This window comes from Drosophila suzukii, chromosome 3 (genome assembly GCF_043229965.1).
Source record: "Drosophila suzukii chromosome 3, CBGP_Dsuzu_IsoJpt1.0, whole genome shotgun sequence".
Taxonomy (NCBI): domain Eukaryota; kingdom Metazoa; phylum Arthropoda; class Insecta; order Diptera; family Drosophilidae; genus Drosophila; species Drosophila suzukii.
In genome coordinates, this window is record NC_092082.1 from 74,434,304 (window position 1) to 74,455,351 (window position 21,048).

Consider the following 21,048-nt stretch of genomic DNA (forward strand, 5'->3'; position numbering starts at 1 on the left):
ACCCATTTAGGATAATCATAATGAAATAAAAACAAATTATTATTATTATATTTATTTTTTTAAATGAATTTAGCGGTAAATCTATGTTCAAGGTTCTTAAGAAATTCTAAGCTAGAGATCATAGTTTTCCTCAGTGTGCCAGGATGGTCGGCAGCCGCTCACAGGCTATCATGTCACCGCTGGCGTCCTCATTTGTCTGTTTGCCTGTGTGCTTGTGCAATTTTTTATTTTAATTTCTTTTTTTTTTAGCCAGACTGGCAGTCAGTCAGTTTAGTTGCGAGCGAGCCTGGGCATATTTTGTGCTTCATCATCTCGGCCGCTGATGATGACACATGCGAATGACTGCAAACAAATCCGGGAGCGGCAGTTGCTGCTGCTGCTGATGTTGCTGTTGCAAGTGCCGGTTGCTATTGCTGCTGTCATCAGCAACATTTCGCAGGAACTTTCTCGTGGAGCGGGCTTCTATTTGCTGATGCAGACGAATGCGATGCGAAGAGCGGGTGGCGCCACACCTGCCGACCTTGGTGGGTGGGTCTAGACTCGGAAAGAGCTCTCCCACGGTAGTTTAATCAGCGAATTACGCCGGTTTGGTGTGTTAATAATGCAGATCTATAGATACCAATGCAGACTAATCTGATTAATTACGGCCTTTCGGGAAATGGCATAGGAAAAGGGAGAGGAATGTTAAAAACTCCTTAATTGATTTGCATCATTTGAAACGTATTTAAAATTAAATAGTTTAATATTTATTGCAATGGGGTTTCAGCAATATTTATTTATTTATTTATATAATGCTAACAAGTAATTGTAAACTAAATGCTAACAGTGGTCATGAGCTATAGCAGCTATAGGCCTTCAGCTCGTCTGGTTTAGTATAAATTCATTTTGATACATTTACATATTAAAGATCTATGTAAAATTTTTAAGTTATTAATACTTTAAGTATTTCTGTTGAATATATAAGTATTTTTTACACATTAATACAAACTTTCAATATAAATATAAACCTTTTTGTTTGGTATATTTTATATTTAAACCAATATTTGAGGCTACAACAAAGTCATAATTTCCTCAGACATTTAAAAACTTATCCTTAAATGTTTTAAAATATTTTAATCCCTGCTGGAAATTATAAAAATAATAAAAGGGTTCATGTGAGGTACAAAAAAAACTGTAATCAAAGGAAAATTAGAAAACAAAGACCTCAAGATGGGGCGGTCATGGAGCTGGGATCCGGGATCCGGGCTCCGAGAGGGAATCCGAATCAGACTGAATCAGATTCCAGGGCGGAGGCATGGCCTGCTTATGGGCTGTCCGGGGCACGTACTTGCGGTGGCAGCCACATAATGAGAGCTGGCTGCGGCACAAACGTGCCATAAACTGTGGCACGCCCCCTACGCCCCTCAGCACCCCCCCTCTAGACCTCCTCAAAACCAACCGATGAATATTCCATGTGGCATGCGTTGACAAAGCTTTCGGGCCTCGTCATCTGGAGCATGAGAGCATATCATATAGGCAAAGTTTTTCCTCCACCCAGCAAACTCGGGCGAATGGATATACACATATATAGTAGTCGTCGTACATCAGGATGGTCCGAGGGGCTGGGGCTTCGAGCTGGGGCTCAACTTTTATCGGTCTTGTTTTGATAGTTGACTCGCTGCTAAGCCTATTAAGGCGCTTGAGTCGTCCAACAAGCCAGAGGCTTTTGCACCAACCGGGTTTCCACCGTCGATCCAACCCAAGCCCAAACCCAAACCCGAAACCCTTTGGGTTTATGGTTTTTTTTCCCTGATTTTTTGTTTTGTCTCCCTAGGAAATGATAGGCCCCACAAGGGAGCTAAGCTCTCGTTGCCGTGTCTGTTGCTGTGGCTCCTGTGTTAATTATGGGTGGTGTGGGTGGTGGTTGGGGTGGTTGGGCTGGCTTTTCGGGTGGCTCGGGGGGTGGAGCAGTTGCAGGTGGCTGGCTGCTCGTTAGTGACGTCCTCGAAGGGCCTCATCTCTTTCTCCATCCGCTCTGGCTGCAATTTTCTCAAGAAGCCGCACTTAAATGGCTTCCTATGCGGGTGCAAACAAAAGCTGCCAAACACACACACACACACACATGTCTACACCCCCCTGCTTTCAGTGTGTGTGTCTGCGACAGTTGCAAAAAAAAAAACGAAAAAAAGAAGAAAAGTTGCAAAAAATAAGGCAAAAATCGCTGCTTCAAGTGGTGGTTGAATTTTTTACTTTTTTCATCTTGTTTTTGTCTTGCAACGTGCAAATGGAAAAAGAGTTGCAAATTTGTACTGCTGATGTTCTGCGCAACACATGCGCCATTATGCAATTGATTTTTCTTCGTTTTTTTGCCAGTTTTCCAACGCTGTTGCATTGTTTGCTTGCCGCTGCCCTGCTCCTCGGCTTTCTTTTATTAATATTTTCTCTTTTTTTTAGGTTTGCCGGGCAAAGGCAAAGGTCATTCAACCTGGCTGCTACTAATTTGCCGCTGCCCTGGCAGGTGCGCCTAATTAAGCAGATCGCCTGCTGCCAACTAAAGCCGAAAAGTCGGCAACAAAGCGGCTAGCAAACACACACAGGTGTCTAAAGTGACGCTTTATATGGGGAAAAATAAACTGAAAGAACACGCACACAAGCGGGCGGAAGAAGTGCACGTGCTCTATCTCCCCGCAGGTTGCATGCAACTTATGCAACTTGTGCAACTTGGCTGGGGCTCATAACCCTGAATGCACGACTGCAATGAATGCAAACAGGCTGCGAAGACAGACAACTCGCAGACGCACCCACACTCCGGATGGAGAGGCCACTACGCCAGAAAGGCCACCCATCCCAACCCTTCCACCCACCACCCACTCAACCATCCCCCTCTTTAAAAGGCTTGACTGCAGCAGATTGCGTATACGCAGCATTGGCCACTTGCATTATGAAGCGGCCCCTGCACTCGTGTCAGCGTGATAAGCCACCGCATCTCGGCATCTGCATTTCCATCTGCGACAGCTGCCCGCGTTTTGTGCGTTTTTACACTGCAAATAAATGTTCTACATTTAAAAAGAATTTGGGGGATTGGTATAACATTTAAACTAATACTTTAAAAATCCTTGCTAAAATAAAACGTAAAATAATATAATGGTAAATAATCAAAAACACCATTGAGATCTTTTTTCCTAGGGAACCCTAACTCAAGTTTAACATTTCTCACTACCATTTAGTATAAGTATTTTATGTAAAGTCAAATAATGCTGATAGATCCAAAATAGCAAAGCCAAAATCAGCCTATTTTATTGGGTATCCCTAAGTAAAATAATACATTTTGTAGATAATGTAACATTATAAGATATGTATATACTATAAAATATAAATTTTAGTAGTTTGGTTACCATCATCTGATTTGTAGTCTCAACAAGTAATGAAAGTAATATAATAATGCTGTGAGAAGAGTTCACTGATAACAATGTCATTTATTATTTATTCTATCTACTATCGATTTATTCTAAGTGGAAGGGAGACATTAAATGTCCCTAAAATTCTTATTATATATTACTCTCCTCAGGCAGTAGTCATGTAGAACCTTGAAGAATTCTTGGAGTGTACCGCCCCGCCCCCTGGACATCTCCGCCCCCCGATCTCTGCTGCATTCATGGCGAATGTCAAGTGTTGGCAGTTGGCTTGCCAAGATGTTTTGTTTGACGCCGGAGCAACGCCAGCAACATTTGCTGTGTCAAGTGGCAGTCAAGTGCATTTAACAGGGCGCGTCTTTGATTGACGTTAGCCCGCGTTCGGAACTACGGCAAAGGACGAAGGACTCGGGGGGCAGGAGGCAGGACTCCATATTCGCAGGACGAGGAGGGCAATTGCCAAGGAATTGTGCTGCAGGCGAATGTCAGCAGCTGAATGCGTGCAATTGTCAAACGGAAACGCTGAAATGCTGAAACAAAGACGATGTCAGCACAGTCAGATGCCAAAGACTGGCTTCCTTTAATGCTCAAGAGCAGAAACCTTTCCGCTGCTTGTCAATCGCTTAATCCGGTTGAATGGGTGTTGCAACATCTCAGACAGCCAATCGACTGGTTTGCTGCATATTTATGAATAAATCTGGTTAGCCCAATTATGTGCGAAACGCCAATATAAGATTAGGCCGAATTTGAACATCCATCATGTGTAACGTTACAACACAGCAATCTCTTTTCTCCTTTAATAAACGAATTTATTATCAAAAATTAAAGTATCATTATAGCTGCCACAACATCACGCTATATTTGAATGGTGTACATAAGAAGATCAACACTTATAGGCACATTATTCAATCATTATTCAAGATACCGCACCCCAATAAAATTAAGCTGGGTTTATGCTATTTTTATAGCTGGCCATTGGATAAATCTTGTAAATCGGCAAACAATTTATAGTACAAACATATATGTTCGTTTGTATGTTTTTACATTTGAGCCAAGATCCAACTTTTACTTTTCGCCGAACTTCAAAACTTAACGCGCTTCGCAGAAAGCGCAGCCTGATGATGCGAAGCAAATTAAATTACATTAAACTTGGCCGAGGCGAACCGAGCTGAAGTGGCTAAAAGCGGAAAAGACAAAACATTTTCATGGCCCACAACACTAGAAAAATAGATATATTACCATGGATAATTTAAAATGAATGAACATAAATTATACAATCTTAAATGCATTTGTATCTTAAATAAACCGCCATTTATAACAATTAAAAGAAAATCAATTCATATTATTTTTTAAACATAAATTATAATTTTCTAAGAGTCTCTTATATTAACGTTAATATATTTTTTAACAAACCAAACTGAAGTGGCTAAAAGCGGAAAGGCCGAAAACATTTTCACGGCCCACAACATTAGAAAAACAGATATATTACCATGGATAATTTTAAATGTCTAAGCATACAAAGTTAAATGCATTTGTATCTTAAATAAGCAGCTGCCATTTGTAACAGTTAAAAAAAAATCTATTTATATTATTTTTTAAGCATAAATTATAATTTTCGGGGAGTCTTCTTTATAAACGGTGCTTTTGTATGTTATAAAAATATCGGATATTTCGTCTAAAAGTATATATTTATTATATATTTAAAATTAAAATGGAAATATTCAATTTGGTAAAATAAATATATTTCTTAAAGTTTGCTCTATTTACGAAGAAGGTCAATATATAAACAAGCAACATATATCATTTTTTAAAATATGTAAAAACAGTTTTCGTTTTTTGTAAAAATTGTTGAAAAAGTTTATGCTAATGAGATATTTTTCCAAGTGCGGGGAGAAATGCAGGCAGACAATGAAGAGCAGGCAGAGCCGCGCTGGCTGGCACTTTAATTATGACAAAATTTGCGTGAGTGATAGTCAAATGATGCCGCAAGCACCGAACGATCTCTTGAGTGTTGGAGCGGGGAAAAGGTAAACAAATAAAAAAATAAACGATGCGGAGACAATAAATGGAAAAGAAATTATGAAATGTGTTCAGAGTGTTACAACGAATCAAAGCCAGTTGGCAGAAGTGATGGCAGTCGAAACAGCAGCATCTTGAGGCATCCGAAAACCCGTTTTCGGAGTGATCTTCTGGCGGGTTGGCTTTGCGGGTGTCTGCCCTGCCGGAGTTCATTTAGCTGCCAGCCGGCGAAGAGTCCACAACGCTCCGGGTATCCAAAAAAAAAAAGAAAAGCAGAGTAAGATGCCCTCCCTATGGCTGTTAATCTCGATGGTGGGTTCACTAATGGCTTTCATTAAAGGATTCCCTGGATTTTATTGGATTTATTTCTTAACCCACAGCTAGCTTTGGTTAGCTGCCAGGACTATCACTACCATCGTCCTCGGACTCCTTTTGTGGCGGAGACCTACCATCAGCAGCCTCAGTCCCAGCCTCGTACCACCAAGTTCGTGGTGCAGACCTTGGGTCGCACCTACGGCCTGGAAACCCAGAGCGCACCGGCCGTCTATGAGGATCACCAGACCCAGGTTTACCAGGTCTTGGAGCAGCGTCAGGTGCCGCAGTATCAGCAGCAATATCCCCAGTATCGGGCTCCCCAGCAGCAGTTGCACACCTCCAGCTACCAGAATCCCCTGCTGGTGAGCACCAACTACCAGGGGGCACCATTGTCCCCGGCTCATCCACCTCCTGCTGCTCCTGCCCAGCCCCTGAGCCACTATGGGCCACCTCAGCTGCAACATCAGTCCGCTCCCAATTACTTCCCCCCACAGCAGCCAGCTGCCCAGCCACCTGCCACCTATCTGCCACCTCAGCAGCCTGCACAGAAACTCTTCTTTGGCAATCCCTATCCCTATGCTCCAGTCACCACAGGATTGGGACAACAGGTCCTGGACGCAGGACATGGATCTGGAGTGGCGCCCAATGAGGTGCAGGCTCAGCTGTTGCAGGCCACAGGATCGGCACAACCGCAAACCCGGGTGGGTGACCATGTGGGTCAGTCGCAGAGCTCCAACTTAGATGGCTACGACTACAAACAGACCGCAGCCGGAGATACCAGGGACTACCAGAGGTTTGTGACCAGCTGCCCGGGAGGAGGAGGTTGCCAGCAGAGGGAGCTGAATCCTGGCCAGGTGGACGAGAGCCACCAGAAGGTCCTGCAGACTGTGAGGGCCTCCACCCAGGCGCGTGTGGAGGGCTGCTATAAGAGCCCAGTGATCTATGTGCCAGCCGGAGCAGCTGTCAATGAGCAGGGTCAGCTGCGACCAAAGAATCGACGCTACTTCGAGCGCAAGGAGCAGGTCTTCTCCAGATATCCCTACAACTAAGTCCCGCCTCTCTAATCACTCACCGAATTTCACATCGAATTTATTAGTTGTTATGCCTAGTTGTCCATCGTTGATTGTTGTAAATAAATCGTTCGAAGATTACATTTAAACCGATTAGGCTGTTTAACTTAAAAAAGCCCAAAAGTAGGCACATGTGGGAAAAAAGCAAGCAATTCAGCAGATATGTTAATCACATAACCTGTTGTTTGTTGCTTAATCAGGTCGATGGTGATATTTTATTGTGTCTATTGCGTATGGCCGAGCCATCAAATGCTAATTAGCCAAAATCGAATGCACAGCGAGAAAAGAAGGAGGTCGAATGACTGAACCACATGCACATGTTTATGCCTAAATGCAAATGTGGTAGACATGTGTCAAACATAATGGAAATTCACAACCATAAATTAGTGTAGATAAGATGAAAGAAGTAAAACACATAAATCAAATCTGTCAAATGAAGGCAAGATATATCATGATTTTAAAGGGTAGTAACGATGAGAAACCTTTAATGAGCCATGAAACATTCATTGTGAAAATATGTATGTAAAAACTACACCAATCCAACTGCAAATGTCCTTATAATATAATAGATATTATATATATATAATAGATATTATAAATACGTCTTTTTTTACGAATTGTACAGTACATTTTAAGCACAACATAGTGAATCACTAGTATTGATAGACAAGCTTTCAAAGATATTTATGAATGAGTATTCAGCAGATATTTTTTAATTCACCCGATTTCTATCTCTGTTGCAGATGTTGCAAAAAGTATACTCAAAATCATACAAGTTCCCCAACAAGCAATAGGTATCACAAACAACTGGTTTCCCTCTCTGTCTCAGATCTCTTTTAGCGCTAAGATTATGCCATAACCGTTTGCATAATTGCATAATAGGTTCTAAGGGCAGGTGAACAACCATTGGAAGATAGGAACCAGATTCTTCGAGTTAGTCAGTTTTTGGAGTCCGAAGTGACTAGACATATTAAGAACCCGGATCGGAGAATCATGAAGACAATTTTAGTGCTGACACTTGTGGTAAACATAGATCAAAAATCGGAATACCCCATAACTCGTTTTTAAACTTATGACATAAAATGCTCTCTGATAGATGATGATGCTTGGAGTGACATTGGGATTGGTTTTGGGCAATGCTGATGATGGTTACATATATGGCCAGCCATCCGGTGAGCAGCTGCAGGAAATACAAGAGGTCAGTCGTCCCAGGAAGCATCGCTTGAAGCCACGTGTCTACCCAGAGCATCCCTCCCAAGGTTGCGGGAATTTGGAGGAGGCGGATCACGCCGCAGCTGTGATCACCTACCATGCCAACCGCCCCCAACCGCGTCGTATTTACAAACACCAGGAAGTCCACGTGGACAGCTCGTTCTTCGAGCCCTCGCCGGAACGGATCGAGGAACTCAAGCGCATTATGTTGGATCAGGAATAAAGTGAATTTGAATTTCAAATGTGACATTGGTTTCCTTAAGGGAGTGTGTATCTTAAAGATAACATGTGCAGTGTCCACTTTTGAATGATATTATTCATTGCCCGCCACACAGACCATTTATGTTAAAATTCAAAACATTTTCGAAGAGCCAAAAGTGACTTTAAATTTATACGTAAAATCAAGTTAGTTAATTTACTAACATGGCATGAGTCAGTCAATGACAACTTTGTCTCCTATTTAGGAAAGATAAATGTTTGTTTTTAATGTGTCAATATTTAGGATAGACTGTGGAATGGATTCATAAAATTTATTTTATGAGATACATTTTTCTTTTGATAAATTGTGACTGTAAAGTGAATGATTAAGTACAAAAACTGCAAGGCACCTATCATAACAAACATATATATTTGCCAGTGTTTTTTACAACAAATAGGATTCAAACAAATTTAAAACGTAGCTAAATATACCCAGCAAAGTATCATCACTGTTTTCACTCGCCAGAATTGGTCTGCTTTCGGTTATAAAGTGAATGTTAATGGTTTTTGTCCAATTATAAGAATTATATGGCTCCAGCAAAAAGTGGCTTAAGCAGCATTCCAATCAAAATAACAAAAATCCGATTGCAGTAAACAATAAATAAATAATTTATTTGTGAGCTTAAACCAACAGAAAACAAAAACATAAACATATACAGTCAAACTAGAGAGGAATACCCCCCAATTATCTAGAAATCGTAGTTGTACTTCTTGTTATTGCCGGGATTGAGGCTGTAGAGATCGTAGTCGAACTGGTCCCATTCCTGGTGATCGGCTCCCCTGGGCTGGGTGTTGCCCTTCTTCAGCTTGAGCAGGGCCTTCTTCTCCCGGTTGATGTCCACATGGGGAACCTGCTGGCGGGCACGCTTTTCCTGGGCAGTCAGGGGTTGGGGTGCTCTCACAGGAGTGTAGCTTAGGAACTGGGACTCCTCCATTCCCAGATCGGAATCGGGACTCGTCTGGGCATCGTGGAAGTTGGCGAAGTTCTGCAGCTGCATGGACTCAGCTGGATGGTTATCATAGTAGTCAGGCATGATCAGGTTGTAGTTTGCAGTGAGGGTCATGGGTTCCTGGGGACTGGGGGCATAGGCGAAGCTGGGGGAGCTGCCGGCAGTGGCCAGATCCCTGGGGCGACTGTATCGAGGAAGGGCTTCCGAGAAGCTCAGGAACGCAGCCAAACTGCAGCTGAGCAGGATCTATATTACAGATAAAATAGCATAAAATAATCATTAAAGGATATCAACATTTCTAAGACTTTTTAGAACCTTTAAGGCCTTTGTAGTCTATAATTTAATGTACCTAATTATAATTTGAAAGGTACTTTATCTTTTTGCTTTGTTTTAATATAAGTATTTTTATTGGGATCTAATAAAACTTTTTTATTTCCAAAAATAATGTCAATATACCAATTCAATTTAACTTTAAATTAAAAGTGGTCTCAACAATTAACTGGTAAATGAAACATTTTTTAATACAAAAATATAGAGAAAATATTTTAAGCCACTAAGGATCAAAAAATTCACTGTAGATGCTTACCATTTGAGTGTTATATTTGTCAGCCATTGGTAATAAACGAGTATTAACACCAAAAATGATCTTATATAATTAGCTGGAATGTAATTTTAGCACTTTTTTTGGTTGTTCACACTTGCTGGAGGATCTTTATGTGTTTCCAGCTGACGTCTGACTTTATTCCCCGTCAATGCGCTTAATTCGAGCTCTTAAACCAGTCTAATGTTCTGAGCCGTGCGATTTTGTATTTAAAGCAAAAGCCAGGCGAAAGCCAAAAGAATTTCATTTCGTTTGATTTGTTTTGTTTGCCAGCCTCGGCTTTATTGGCATGCAAATCCGGTTTCTAAACTTTGATTTCCAGCCGAGCCGAGATGAATCTGAATCTGCTGGTGATGCTGATGCAGAGGCTGAGATTCCGAGATTCTGGGGTTCGAGGAGTGAGTGACACACGATGAGCCGGGGAGCACAGGTCAGGAACACCTGAGGGAAGCCGCAGATCCAGCATTTTTGGGATCGGGTTTGTGGCGTCAGGCAGTGTGGACAAAAGAAATGCAAATCTGCCCGAGATGCTCGACTATGAGGCGCTCGCATTGACACACATTTGATGGGATGATTCATGGAATGTGCGCGGCAATTAATCCAAATTATACGTAATAAAAATATTAATTGCACTCGCATTGTACCACTGAACTTGGGTGTTTCGTTTCGCTGGAGGGTAATTAAGGCGGGCAGGGGATATGTTAATTAACAGATAACAAATTGGCACATCAATCACTGCTTTTTATTGCCTCGCATTGATCTGACATTTCAATTTTTGTCAACCGACTGTCACTTTAAAAACTGATAATCCTGCGGCGGTTCAATAACTTCTCGCCACATCCCATCGGGAAAATCCCAGGCAGTGCCTTTTGGAGACCGAACCTCGGTTCCGAGATTATATCTTAATCCAAAGAGGTAGCTCTGCTGAGCTCGCAAAAAAAAATAAAAAGAAATTAGAACACACTTCAAAGTGCGCTCTTTTAATTGGCGGTTTTTTATGATCACTTAAGATAAGAGTTAGGAAAATCTAAGCCAGATTTGCACTTTTTAACTGGGAAGCTCGGATCGTTGATACCCAGTATTAGAAAAGGAAATAAATAATTGGTTTAATAAACTTTTGACAATCACTTAACTTTATTACTTTACAAATTGCAAAGTACTAATGCAGTTAATAAATATATGTACATTTAAGCAATTGATTACCTGTTCAATAATTCCTGAAAAAATACAACTAATTAATGTTAATTCGATATAATACAAATTAATATTATAACAAAAATGTTTTACACACTTGCTAAAAAATACTATTTATTTAAATTATAATCAGAATAAATGACTGAAGTTTTAAAGTTCCCTACTATTCCTGTTTATTTTTTACCAATATAGAAATGATGGTCTTCTGGGGAAATCTAAGATCCCAAAAATGCTGTATAGCCATCTCAAAAAGACAAATTGTTCCACATATTTTCTGGCTTTAGCTGGGATGGCCAGTTGGGTTTAACCACAGTTTATTTACAGCCTTCGATGGGAAGTTGTTGGCAGCCAACATCGATGTTATTTCCCGCAGTTCAAAAATAAATTAGCATGTTCCAATGTTTTATATTTAGTTGGAATGTCAGGCGCACACGCTCGTGAGTGTGCGAAAGAGAGGGTAGAGGGCTGTCAGAAAGAGACAGCAGGCCACCCCCTCGATCAAAACGAAGGCATAAATAAGTTTTAGTGTCTCGGGGAAAACCCGTTGTCGGGTTTCAGAATTTCTCGCATTTTTTTGGGGAAATATTTAATGCCCCCGGCAAAGTCAGAACTCATTTGGCTCTGTTTTAAGCACTTACATTTCGTTTCGTTTAATTTGTTTGTATTTTGTAATTTGTATTTTGCATATATGCATATGCACAAAGTTTTTTGCTGGCTCTGCGTTTTCCCTTTTGTGTGTAAATTGGCCCGTTTTTAATTTTTATATATTTTTTATATTTTGTTTTGTCATTTTGTGCACATGTTTTGGAGATCAAAGACATGTTTTCGAGCTTTGGCAGCAGAGAAAACAATGTATTTTTTTTTGTCTCTGGATTACAATATGTAAAACATTTTGTTGGGAATTTGCGTCAGAGTCGGAATTGTATACTTTTGCTTAAGCCTGGCATAAAATTTCAATTATCCGGGGCAGGATTCCAGCCTGGGGGTCTTTTTTGGGGGGGGTAGAGATTTCGGACTCTGTTTGCGCTTAACTATTTGCCAAAAGCCCACGCCACAACGCCGATCGAGTTGGCAGCCTCAAAGCAACGTGCCCCGGAATACAACCACAAAATTACTTACTCGCCAGACACGCCCTGCCCAAACCCCCCCTTAAAATCGGAGGACACCCCGCCGCCTCTGCGGTTGCCTAGACAAACGTTTCCTCAAACTCAATCCTAATCCACATCCCCATCCCGATCCCATTCCAAACTGGTAACCAAACCAAACCAAACAGCCAAGTGTCGCCTGGGGCAGCGCATCATTATCGATGCAGGCAGCGGCGAATGCAAATCGCATTAAATCTAATATGCAACTTGACCGCAACAAACTGTGCACATCATTTGCCATCGACCCACAGAAACCCCACACACAGAAACCCACTCACAAGAACCCACCGTAAACAATCCATTCTGCACCACCCACAATCGAATCACCGGCAGCTGGACGCTGGTCAGTTGGAAACCTCAGACCGACTTGAACCTTGGGTTCATTGTTTTCCTGTTAATGTCCAGATAAAGTCACAGTTGCCGGATAAATAATCACCGCTCACAATAATTTACCTTGCACTTACCTTGATGAAATTATGATGCCTTGGAATGCCAAAATTAAACAAGGCAGGGAGGTAATTGAATATTACACAATTGTGTTAATTGATTTGGATAATTGTATTCCCAATATCAGTTATTTGGCTGCTGTTAATTATTGCTGAGACTTACGTTTCTTGAATCCTTACAAATGAAAGTATAGGTTCAGCAATAAATAAATTCATGGACTTCCAATGCATAACTAAAGTAATTTAATGATATTTTGTTTTATTATATGGTATCATATATTTTAAACTTTTATACATATTCCGATAGTTGTCTTGAAATTCTTTTGGATATACTGAGTGATAAAGATTTTTAAGCTGTACCTTATTTACTCGTACTTATTTCAAACTTTTAATGGATTTTTTATAAATAATATTTAATTTGTGTATTTGGGTATGTATTGGCGTTTAAAATATATATCAATCTTAAACGCAAATACATACCCCAATACACAAATTAATTATTTATAAAAAACCCATTAAAAGATTGATATATATCTTAAACGCCAATACATATCCCAATAGTCTTCTTGAAATTCATTTGGAAATACTAAATGATAATGATTTTTAAAGCTGTACCTTATATAATTTACTCAGCTTTAAAACGTTCTATGGATTTTATAAAGATAATATTTTATTTTATTATATAAGATCATATTTTTTAAACGTCTATACATGCTCCAATAGTTGTCTTGATATTCAACATACTGAATGATAATGATTTTAAGCTGTACCTAATGCATGCGATACATCAGCCTGGGTCGTCGGTGGTGCTGTCTGGTGATCACCTCCTGAACGTCCGCAATCGACGACTTGATGAACGACATCGCCATCTGGCCGTACATGTACCAGGCCCTATAGGGACACTGGTCGAACCGGATAAGTGCCTGCTGCATCACCATGCCATTGGCCAGGACATTGGCCAGCAGGACCAGGACATAGAAGCATGCCACGCCCGTGATGATCATCTTCTGGTGCGAGGGATTCTCGCACCGCTCGTTCCACTTGGAGAGGGCGAATACGGTGACGGCACTGAGTGGAGCGGCGGCCACGGCCATGTAGGTGTCGAAGCGGTAGCTCAGCACCATTACCGCCGAGTACTTCACCCGCAGGAAGAAGGAGTCCACGAAGATGCTGAAGTTCATCTGCGGACGGACCAGAGCGGCCAGGAGCAGGACATACAGGGCCAGGAAGGCCGCTCCTTGGCGCACGCTCACCTCAATCGGAGGCATTTTAAATTCAGCTGGGGGCAGAGCAGTAAAACCTTTATAACTTATAAGAAATATATATACTATTGTGCATATATGACTTGATATGATCTCAAGGATTTTAAGGTACCTTCATTACTTTAAAGTTTTGACAGCAAACAATATGTAAACTATATATATTACTGAATACAGGGGGGTTTTGGGTGCTTAACCCCCCTCCCCTCTGAAGAATTATATTTACGAGATAGATTTGTAATAAAGTTATAAGTGAAAATAAATAAATAGAGCCTTGCGACAATAAAATATAATTTATTTATACAAATTTATTTAAAAACATTTTAAATCCCCCTTAAAAAACGTCTGCCTACGCCATTGAATGTATTTATGACTATATGAAATAAGAACAGTTTTTTCTTAAATGTATGTATTATTATTCTGATGAAAAATTAATTTTTAAAACCCAATACAACCGCATTATTAAAATTGTATAGCAATTAATCCTTTATAAATCATATAAATAATTAAATTGTTTTTGTGCATATAATATATCAAACAAAGCATATGAAGTGGAACAGCTAATTGTCTTAATTTAAACATGAATAAATATAGATAACCTGGTGTGTATAAAAATCGTAAAAATATTAAAATATATTTAAAGCCTCTACGTAACACTCCCTCATTATAATTAAAACCCAACTCGGGACCAATCTAGCTGACCGATCTTGCCCAACTCCGGCTAACCCGCTTTTTCGGGCCTTTTTCAGCGGAGGCAGGTATTTCCTACCCAATACGGAATACCCTAATTAAGACCCACTCCCCCGGGCAGATGGTCGTTGCTTATTCAGACCAGCCCGACCATCCATCAACCCAAATAGACTTCAATTAACTGCAGTTCATCAGCCTCCGCGGACGAGTGTTTCCCTTTCCTTCCCGCAGACTTCTTCGGTTTCGACGACTCATCAGAGCCTTTTGCAATTACTTAACACATTCGAAATGTCATCACAAATGCACTGGCAATCGCGAAAACTTACCCACACACACTCGCACACAAGTGGACTGCAGTAATAACCTCATAATATGGGTCATTAGCGCAGGCGGTACAAGTGTTGGGGGCAACCGCTGCCACGCCCATTAATTACTTGAATTTCCATCGATATACCCAGTGAATCTGAATCTTCACACTTTCCAAAGACCAAAAAATGCTGGGAAAAAAAGTAAGGGAATAAAGAAAACGAGAAAAGCGGAAAAGTCAATGGAGGCGAAAGCAAAAACAAGCAGTAAAGCTTAATTAATTGTGCATTTTCCATGCTGGCGAACAGTAGTGGAAAATTAACTGACATGGAAAATGGGAAAATTAAAAATGCCAATGGGGGAAATCGAACAGCGAGCAATCTTGGCGACAGCGTCAATAAATCAATGCAAATGCCCTAACAATGCCGGCTAATTGCGAAATGATTAAGCGAAAGTGGCCGAATCAAAATTCAAAATTCATTTCCATGTGCCTGTAATGGCGTGTGTGTGTGTGTGTGAGTGGGTGTTGTGTGGGGGGAGGAGGTTTTGGGGTGGCTATGTGACATTGTGGACCACCCGTTGACAGCGATAAATCAGCAGGTGTAATGAGTCAAAGTTATCGTTATGCATGGATCATTAATCACACACGCATAACAAATTAAGAGTACATTATTCCATTGCCACACAAGCACGCACACACCTTTGCATGAGTGGAGGGGTCTGTGTGTGCGTGAGCTTTAGTGGTTGCATACTTTTAGGCCTTTTAGTTGACGGTTTGCTACCCTAAATCAGGAGATTTCATTATAGTTATCACAGGATCTTTAACGTATGCGTTGTAAGGGGTTATATAATAAATTTGTTCATTTACTTTATGCTTTTAATGATTCAGATATTATTTACGGGATCAATAGCTACAAGGATCAATGATATCCGAAGTATAGAACTTTGTTGTTATTAGTGGTTAATTCCAAAGCTTTCATGTATCCAAGAGCCTCAAAACTTTATTGTTAGTAAACTTAAGAAGAATATTCTTATTTTACATGTTCCTAAATTAGGGTGTCTTATAAAATAAAGGGGTGAGTTCCAAGATCCTTAAAACTTTATTGTAATTAACCCTTATTAGACTTGTTTTGTTTTTAAGGTTTCTGGAATCAGGTGTCTTATAAAAAATGAGTTAATTCCAAAGTATACTTGTTTTACAGGTTTCTAAAGTCAGGTGTCTTATAAAAAAGGGATTAATTCCTAAGCATGCTTGTTGCCGCGATCCCCAAAACGAGCTCTAGTTTATTTTGGCACCCGGACTTGGAGCATTCTCGCAGCATCCCTCTATTTACCCACTCGCTAATTGTAAATGCCAATCAGGACAGTGCCAGGACCCAGCTGACAAGACAAAGCCAACTGTCTCCGAGCTGCGCCGTCAGTTGAGTGCGGCTGAGTGCCGGGGGGCTTGGGATTGGAATCGGTAGTGGGTATGGGTTTGGGTTCGGGATTGGGATGGGCTGTCTGGAGCTGCAAACGGGCCAAAAAGCTGGAGAACCGGGCTGAGTTCAGCTGCCTGATTGCTCCAATTGCCAGGCGACCGGGCACGCACGGCTGCCTCATACAAACTTGCAACTAAACAGGACTCTGGGACTCCATGCTCCACGACTGCAGGACTACAGGACTCACTCGACAGAAGCAACAACAATCGCTTCTGTCAACGCACAAAAGACAGCGCTGACGTAACGAAACGGTTAATTTAGAGTACGACAACGACAACGACAACAAACGAAGGCAGTTCAAAAGCCGTCAGCGCGAGATGAGATGAGGTTGCAGATGGGCACAAAGAGAACAACACGGAGCAGCAGCAGCAACATTTACACTCGGAAAAATTGGGAAGTACTTTCCATAAAATTAAGACACCACAAAACGAAAGCTTAGGGTTTTTAAAGCACTCGAAACAAACCTTGAACTGAAGTTCTTAATTCCTTATAATAAAGTGATTTCTTCTCAAAATATAAAAAAATATAAACATTCTTATTTATATTTAGTATTTTAATAATAATTTCATTAATATAATCTTTTAAATAATATCTTCTACCTTATGAAGTACGAATTGTATGTAGGTGTCTATTTAGATCTCACTATTCTTAGCATCAAAGATTTTAGTATTATATTTCTGATATAGCTAGAAAAAAAATTGTGTCTTGTTTAAAAGAGAAACATATATTTTAACTAAAATATAAATAAATAAAATATAAAATATATAAATATAATACTTTATGGAGTAGCACATTAAGATAATATTGAAATGCCAGCAAAGCCAAATATTTTAGATTTATATTTTAAACATTTTACCAAAGATAGATAAATAAATGTACTGTAACAATGGTAAACGCATCTCTAAAATCAAGATAAATTTCTCTCAGTGTACTGGCAACTACAACAAAAGCAGGAGCTTTGTGCCATTTGCATAGGGGCGTGCACGAAGTCCGGGATCTGCAATTACAAAGCACCAGCTCGAGATTGGATGGAGTCTGGGGATGGGATGCGATGGGGATGGGTACATATGGGGGATGAGGATGTGGAAACCGGGAACGGGGCTCTAGATTCTAGTCATATAAAACATTTTTTAGTGTGCTGCGCTGGCGAATGTTTAGAATTTAATTAGCCACGCTCCCTGATTATGCGTGCATGAAATTACAGACCTCGGATGGAGACCTATAAAATGTGTACCGAAGTGCCGATGACAACAAAGGAGCCACCCCCATACCATTCTACTCACATCTGCAAGACGTCAAAGGGTCGGAGCCACAGCCACATCCACATCCAATCCAATTTCAGTTTGATTGTCAAAACCTACAGCGAACGCGTACTAAACTCAAATTTGGAAGACTTTCTTAGACATTACCAATTATACATTTTTATATTAATTTAGAATGTTTTAAAATGTTTTTTGACTTTGGTGGAAAAGAATGCTGGGTGGTGCCTAAAAACATTTACAGATTTTGGTTATTTTTCAAATACGATAATGGAGATCGTATTACTTAAGAATCATAATATACTTATAATCTTTATATTTGGTTTTACTGATAGTTAAGTTTCTTTTGATTATATCTAGTGCACCTTCTTGGTTGTCCTGCTTTACTCCCCTATTATTACTTCGATTCCAGACTTTAGATAAAAAAAACCCCAAAGATTATAGACCCCCTCTGGCGTATATCCTTCGACTATTCCGGTCATCAACTCCTTGCGGCCAATGCAAATGCAGGCAGCTGCTTCGTTGACAGGACAAACAATGGGCGACACTTCAGCACTTTCATTTTCCCGCTCGAACACTTGCGAAAAACACTCCGCCGCAGACTCAACGCTCCGGCACACATACATTTTGCGGATTTTTATTTATTATTTTGCTTCTTTTCTTTTTTGAGGTGGTGCCGGTGGTGCAGTTCACTCACACAGACGCCCCACAATTTGCGAGTCGCACTCAACATGAAGTGTTTTGTGCGGTTTTTTCGTGTTGCATGTTTTATGTTCGTACGTATATTTTTAGAAATTGTTTTTAGTTGCATGTTTTACTTTTATGCTGAGTTCTGTGACAGCTCGAAACGAGTCCTGGTGGATGAGGTTTTGGGTGGTGGCGATGGCCTAGGTTCACTTGGCACCACAGTCGGGGGAAGCCGAAGCCATGATGACAGATAAGTCACATATTGTTCGGGAACTTTCTGGTCTGCAGAGGGTGACAACTACGTCGGTTAACAGTTTATGCAGAGCTGGTATTGAAGAATTAAAGGAGTCTAGATGAATTATATATCCTGATAAGATTAGATATTTATATATATTTTTCTTTAAAAAGAGCCATCCCATAAGACTTTCTACAAACAAATTCTAACTGCAGGTTAACTAATGATAGCTTCACTTAAGGCCAACTTTCTCGACCTCATGTTAAACTAAACGTTGGTTTTAAACTCAATATTTTCCACGTTTCCTAATTTTAAAACCTATTTTTTGTTTAACATGTGCCCAACAAAAAAGACTTAACTAAACATAACCTCTAGTTAAAATTAAAAAACAAAATGTATTTTAAAATATCGGATTTTTTCTTCAAATTAACAATTTCATGGTAACCTTCAAGTCGTTTCAAAAAATAATCCGTCACTGATTATGCTGTCATATAGAAAAAAAACGCCTGAACAAGGTAACCTCAAGTTAATATAAAAAGAAAACTGTATTTTAAGAAATCCCATTTTTTCTTTAAACTTACAATTTCATGATTACCTTTGAGTTGTTTCCAAAAGTAATCTGCCCCAGCTGCTGCTGTCATATAGATGAAAATTGAGTGCACACACACATATGCACGGCCACCAATACACCCATACACCCTGGCGATCGACCGCCCCGAAAGTATGCAACACTTTGCCCGACTCTCTATGCGCATCTTTATTAATTATGCCAGCGATTTAATTAAAAACTTAACCAGCTGTCGCCTTAAGCGCCATGGCACTGAGCAGCGGGATCGTCTCGTAGCCACTCCCTAAAGTGGGCGTAGTGGGCGTAGAGGGCGTGGCACTGGGCCTGCCTGCAACGGCGGCAACTTGCGATGGATTGCCGCTGAGTTGGCAACTTGCTGGCGCTGCAACTCCCGGGGATGGGCTAATTAAAATGCATTGTTTAATGCAAATAATGGATTATATAAGTTGGTAGTTTGCAGTGTTTACTTACGGCGGGTGGCTCTTGAGCTTCGGCGCCCAAACGGCTGCGGCTGGCGGCGCCTCAACGATTTTTGGCCCGGCTCCTACATATTGTTGTTCAGTCTGAATTGGCTTTTGCTTTGGCTTTGGCTGGATGCTGGGCGGTTCAGGTTGCACATTGACGCCATTGAACCCGGCCAATATTTGAGGTGGTTGACCCGCGGCATTTTCATAAACAAAAAAGTGTTGCCCCCGTTGTTGCGGTTGATTTGGGGCCTGTTGTTGCTGGTGGAATGGCTGTTGTTGCTGGTGGGTGGGCTGCTGCTGCTGCTGTTGCTCCTGCCAATTTGGCACAGTTTGGCCCAGTAACTCGAGCAACAATGGCGCCAACGCCTCGCTGCCCGTGATTTGTTGCAGATGCTGCTGCAGAGCGGCCTCCTCGATCTGCTGTCCCTCCGCCCGATTGATGCTCAGAATGCCGCTGCTGTTGTGGTTCCTGTAAGCAAATAGTTTGCTCAATAGATTGACCCGCTAACCATCCACACCCACTGGGAGCCACCACCCCATTGGAATCCACACGACCTACTTTGTCAGCGGCTGTGCAAACATTTGCGAACCAACTCCCAAACAAACCAGCAGCAAGTGGAGCAGAACGAGCCAATTTGGATACATATTTAAAGGCTTATTAGTGCTAGAAGACCTTCCAGTCGAAACTCTTGCCAAGAACTAAACTCCGACTAGCCAAACTCACACATCAAATATTCTACAAAACAAACCCATGGATTCTCATGAGGAGATGCTTGATTATGCCCAGCCATTCGATTGGGTTTCTTGTTTTCGGGCATTAATTATTTTGGAGCAAATTATACATGCACATTAATATGCAAATATTATGAAGTGTGAACATTTTGATATGCCCCATTGGTTTCGGTGCGATAATTACCATTTCGGCCTTACAGATCCAAATAGAGGTAGCGATTCTCGAATGAGTGGATCTCAATAAGCTGGCTAAAAAAAATGTGACTAATTAAGCTGTTTAATCGAATAATATATATAAGCTGTTTATAACTAATTAATAAAGACATATACTTAATACTCATAATATTATGAGGTACCTATTAAGTTGAGAACCCCGTAAACATTGTAATGATTTCCTGAAAATAAATACTTATTTTAAGTAACAAGCTGGGCTTAAACTTATTTTAATGACCCCATAACTTATATGATTACAACATCCTCAACGAAAAGAGCTCTTAAACTCGAATCCATAAAAGCGGGCATCTCAAACTGTTGCATTAACATACTGGTGAAAAGAGCTGGCCATAAATCCGAGCTAAAATGTCAACCGGCTGGCAGAGGCTGTCAAACTGTAAAGTGGCCCTTAGCTACAGCTCCCATTTTCCGCTCCCTGTGGATGTGTGGCAAAATGTTTTTCCATTAAATTACAATCCTCCCCCCCTCCGGCAGAAAATCCCCTCCCCTTCTCCCCTCATCATCAATGGCCTTCGTCTGCGTGTTGGC

General features: G+C 40.7%; 5 protein-coding genes across 5 annotated transcripts; 2 read left to right on the top strand and 3 right to left on the bottom strand.

Moving 5' to 3' along the window:
- Positions 1-5,497: 5,497 nt before the first annotated feature.
- Positions 5,498-6,868, top strand: LOC108020506 (uncharacterized). Its single transcript, XM_017088836.4, has 2 exons — positions 5,498-5,723; positions 5,792-6,868. The coding sequence occupies exons 1-2, from the start codon at positions 5,694-5,696 to the stop codon at positions 6,773-6,775; spliced, it is 1,014 nt and encodes a 337-aa protein (XP_016944325.4). The 5' UTR covers positions 5,498-5,693; the 3' UTR covers positions 6,776-6,868.
- Positions 6,869-7,724: 856 nt separating this feature from the next.
- On the top strand, positions 7,725-8,250 carry LOC108020505 (uncharacterized). The gene is made up of 2 exons (XM_036817274.3): positions 7,725-7,819; positions 7,893-8,250. Exons 1-2 carry the CDS (start codon positions 7,790-7,792, stop codon positions 8,229-8,231), a joined length of 369 nt encoding a protein of 122 aa, XP_036673169.3. The 5' UTR covers positions 7,725-7,789; the 3' UTR covers positions 8,232-8,250.
- Positions 8,251-8,851: 601 nt separating this feature from the next.
- LOC108014166 (uncharacterized) lies at positions 8,852-9,984 on the bottom strand. Its single transcript, XM_036817149.3, has 2 exons — positions 9,803-9,984; positions 8,852-9,462 (listed from the first exon to the last, which is right to left on the bottom strand). Exons 1-2 carry the CDS (start codon positions 9,827-9,829, stop codon positions 8,956-8,958), a joined length of 534 nt encoding a protein of 177 aa, XP_036673044.3. The 5' UTR covers positions 9,830-9,984; the 3' UTR covers positions 8,852-8,955.
- A 3,364-nt stretch (positions 9,985-13,348) lies between these two features.
- Positions 13,349-17,798, bottom strand: LOC108014167 (uncharacterized). Its single transcript, XM_036817183.3, has 2 exons — positions 17,622-17,798; positions 13,349-13,881 (listed from the first exon to the last, which is right to left on the bottom strand). The coding sequence occupies exon 2, from the start codon at positions 13,868-13,870 to the stop codon at positions 13,373-13,375; it is 498 nt and encodes a 165-aa protein (XP_036673078.3). The 5' UTR covers positions 13,871-13,881; positions 17,622-17,798; the 3' UTR covers positions 13,349-13,372.
- A 1,463-nt stretch (positions 17,799-19,261) lies between these two features.
- Positions 19,262-20,511, bottom strand: LOC108020504 (putative uncharacterized protein DDB_G0294196). The gene is made up of 3 exons (XM_017088834.4): positions 20,114-20,511; positions 19,559-20,023; positions 19,262-19,489 (listed from the first exon to the last, which is right to left on the bottom strand). The coding sequence occupies exons 1-3, from the start codon at positions 20,197-20,199 to the stop codon at positions 19,309-19,311; spliced, it is 732 nt and encodes a 243-aa protein (XP_016944323.4). The 5' UTR covers positions 20,200-20,511; the 3' UTR covers positions 19,262-19,308.
- Between the last annotated feature and the right edge of the window lie 537 nt (positions 20,512-21,048).

Excerpts from the sequence above, each read along its gene's own strand:
- LOC108020504 (XM_017088834.4), bottom strand. The coding sequence starts at position 20,199 with ATGTATCCAAATTGGCTCGTTCTGCTCCACTTGCTGCTGGTTTGTTTG. Across the intron at positions 20,024-20,113 it reads TTTGCACAGCCGCTGACAAA|GAACCACAACAGCAGCGGCA; the intron begins GTAGGTCGTGTG and ends ATTTGCTTACAG. Across the intron at positions 19,490-19,558 it reads AAGCTCAAGAGCCACCCGCC|CCCATCCCCGGGAGTTGCAG; the intron begins GTAAGTAAACAC and ends CATTTTAATTAG.
- LOC108014167 (XM_036817183.3), bottom strand. The coding sequence starts at position 13,870 with ATGCCTCCGATTGAGGTGAGCGTGCGCCAAGGAGCGGCCTTCCTGGCC.
- LOC108020505 (XM_036817274.3), top strand. The coding sequence starts at position 7,790 with ATGAAGACAATTTTAGTGCTGACACTTGTG. Across the intron at positions 7,820-7,892 it reads TTTTAGTGCTGACACTTGTG|ATGATGATGCTTGGAGTGAC; the intron begins GTAAACATAGAT and ends GCTCTCTGATAG.
- LOC108020506 (XM_017088836.4), top strand. The coding sequence starts at position 5,694 with ATGCCCTCCCTATGGCTGTTAATCTCGATG. Across the intron at positions 5,724-5,791 it reads TATGGCTGTTAATCTCGATG|CTAGCTTTGGTTAGCTGCCA; the intron begins GTGGGTTCACTA and ends CTTAACCCACAG.
- LOC108014166 (XM_036817149.3), bottom strand. The coding sequence starts at position 9,829 with ATGGCTGACAAATATAACACTCAAATG. Across the intron at positions 9,463-9,802 it reads ACAAATATAACACTCAAATG|ATCCTGCTCAGCTGCAGTTT; the intron begins GTAAGCATCTAC and ends TCTGTAATATAG.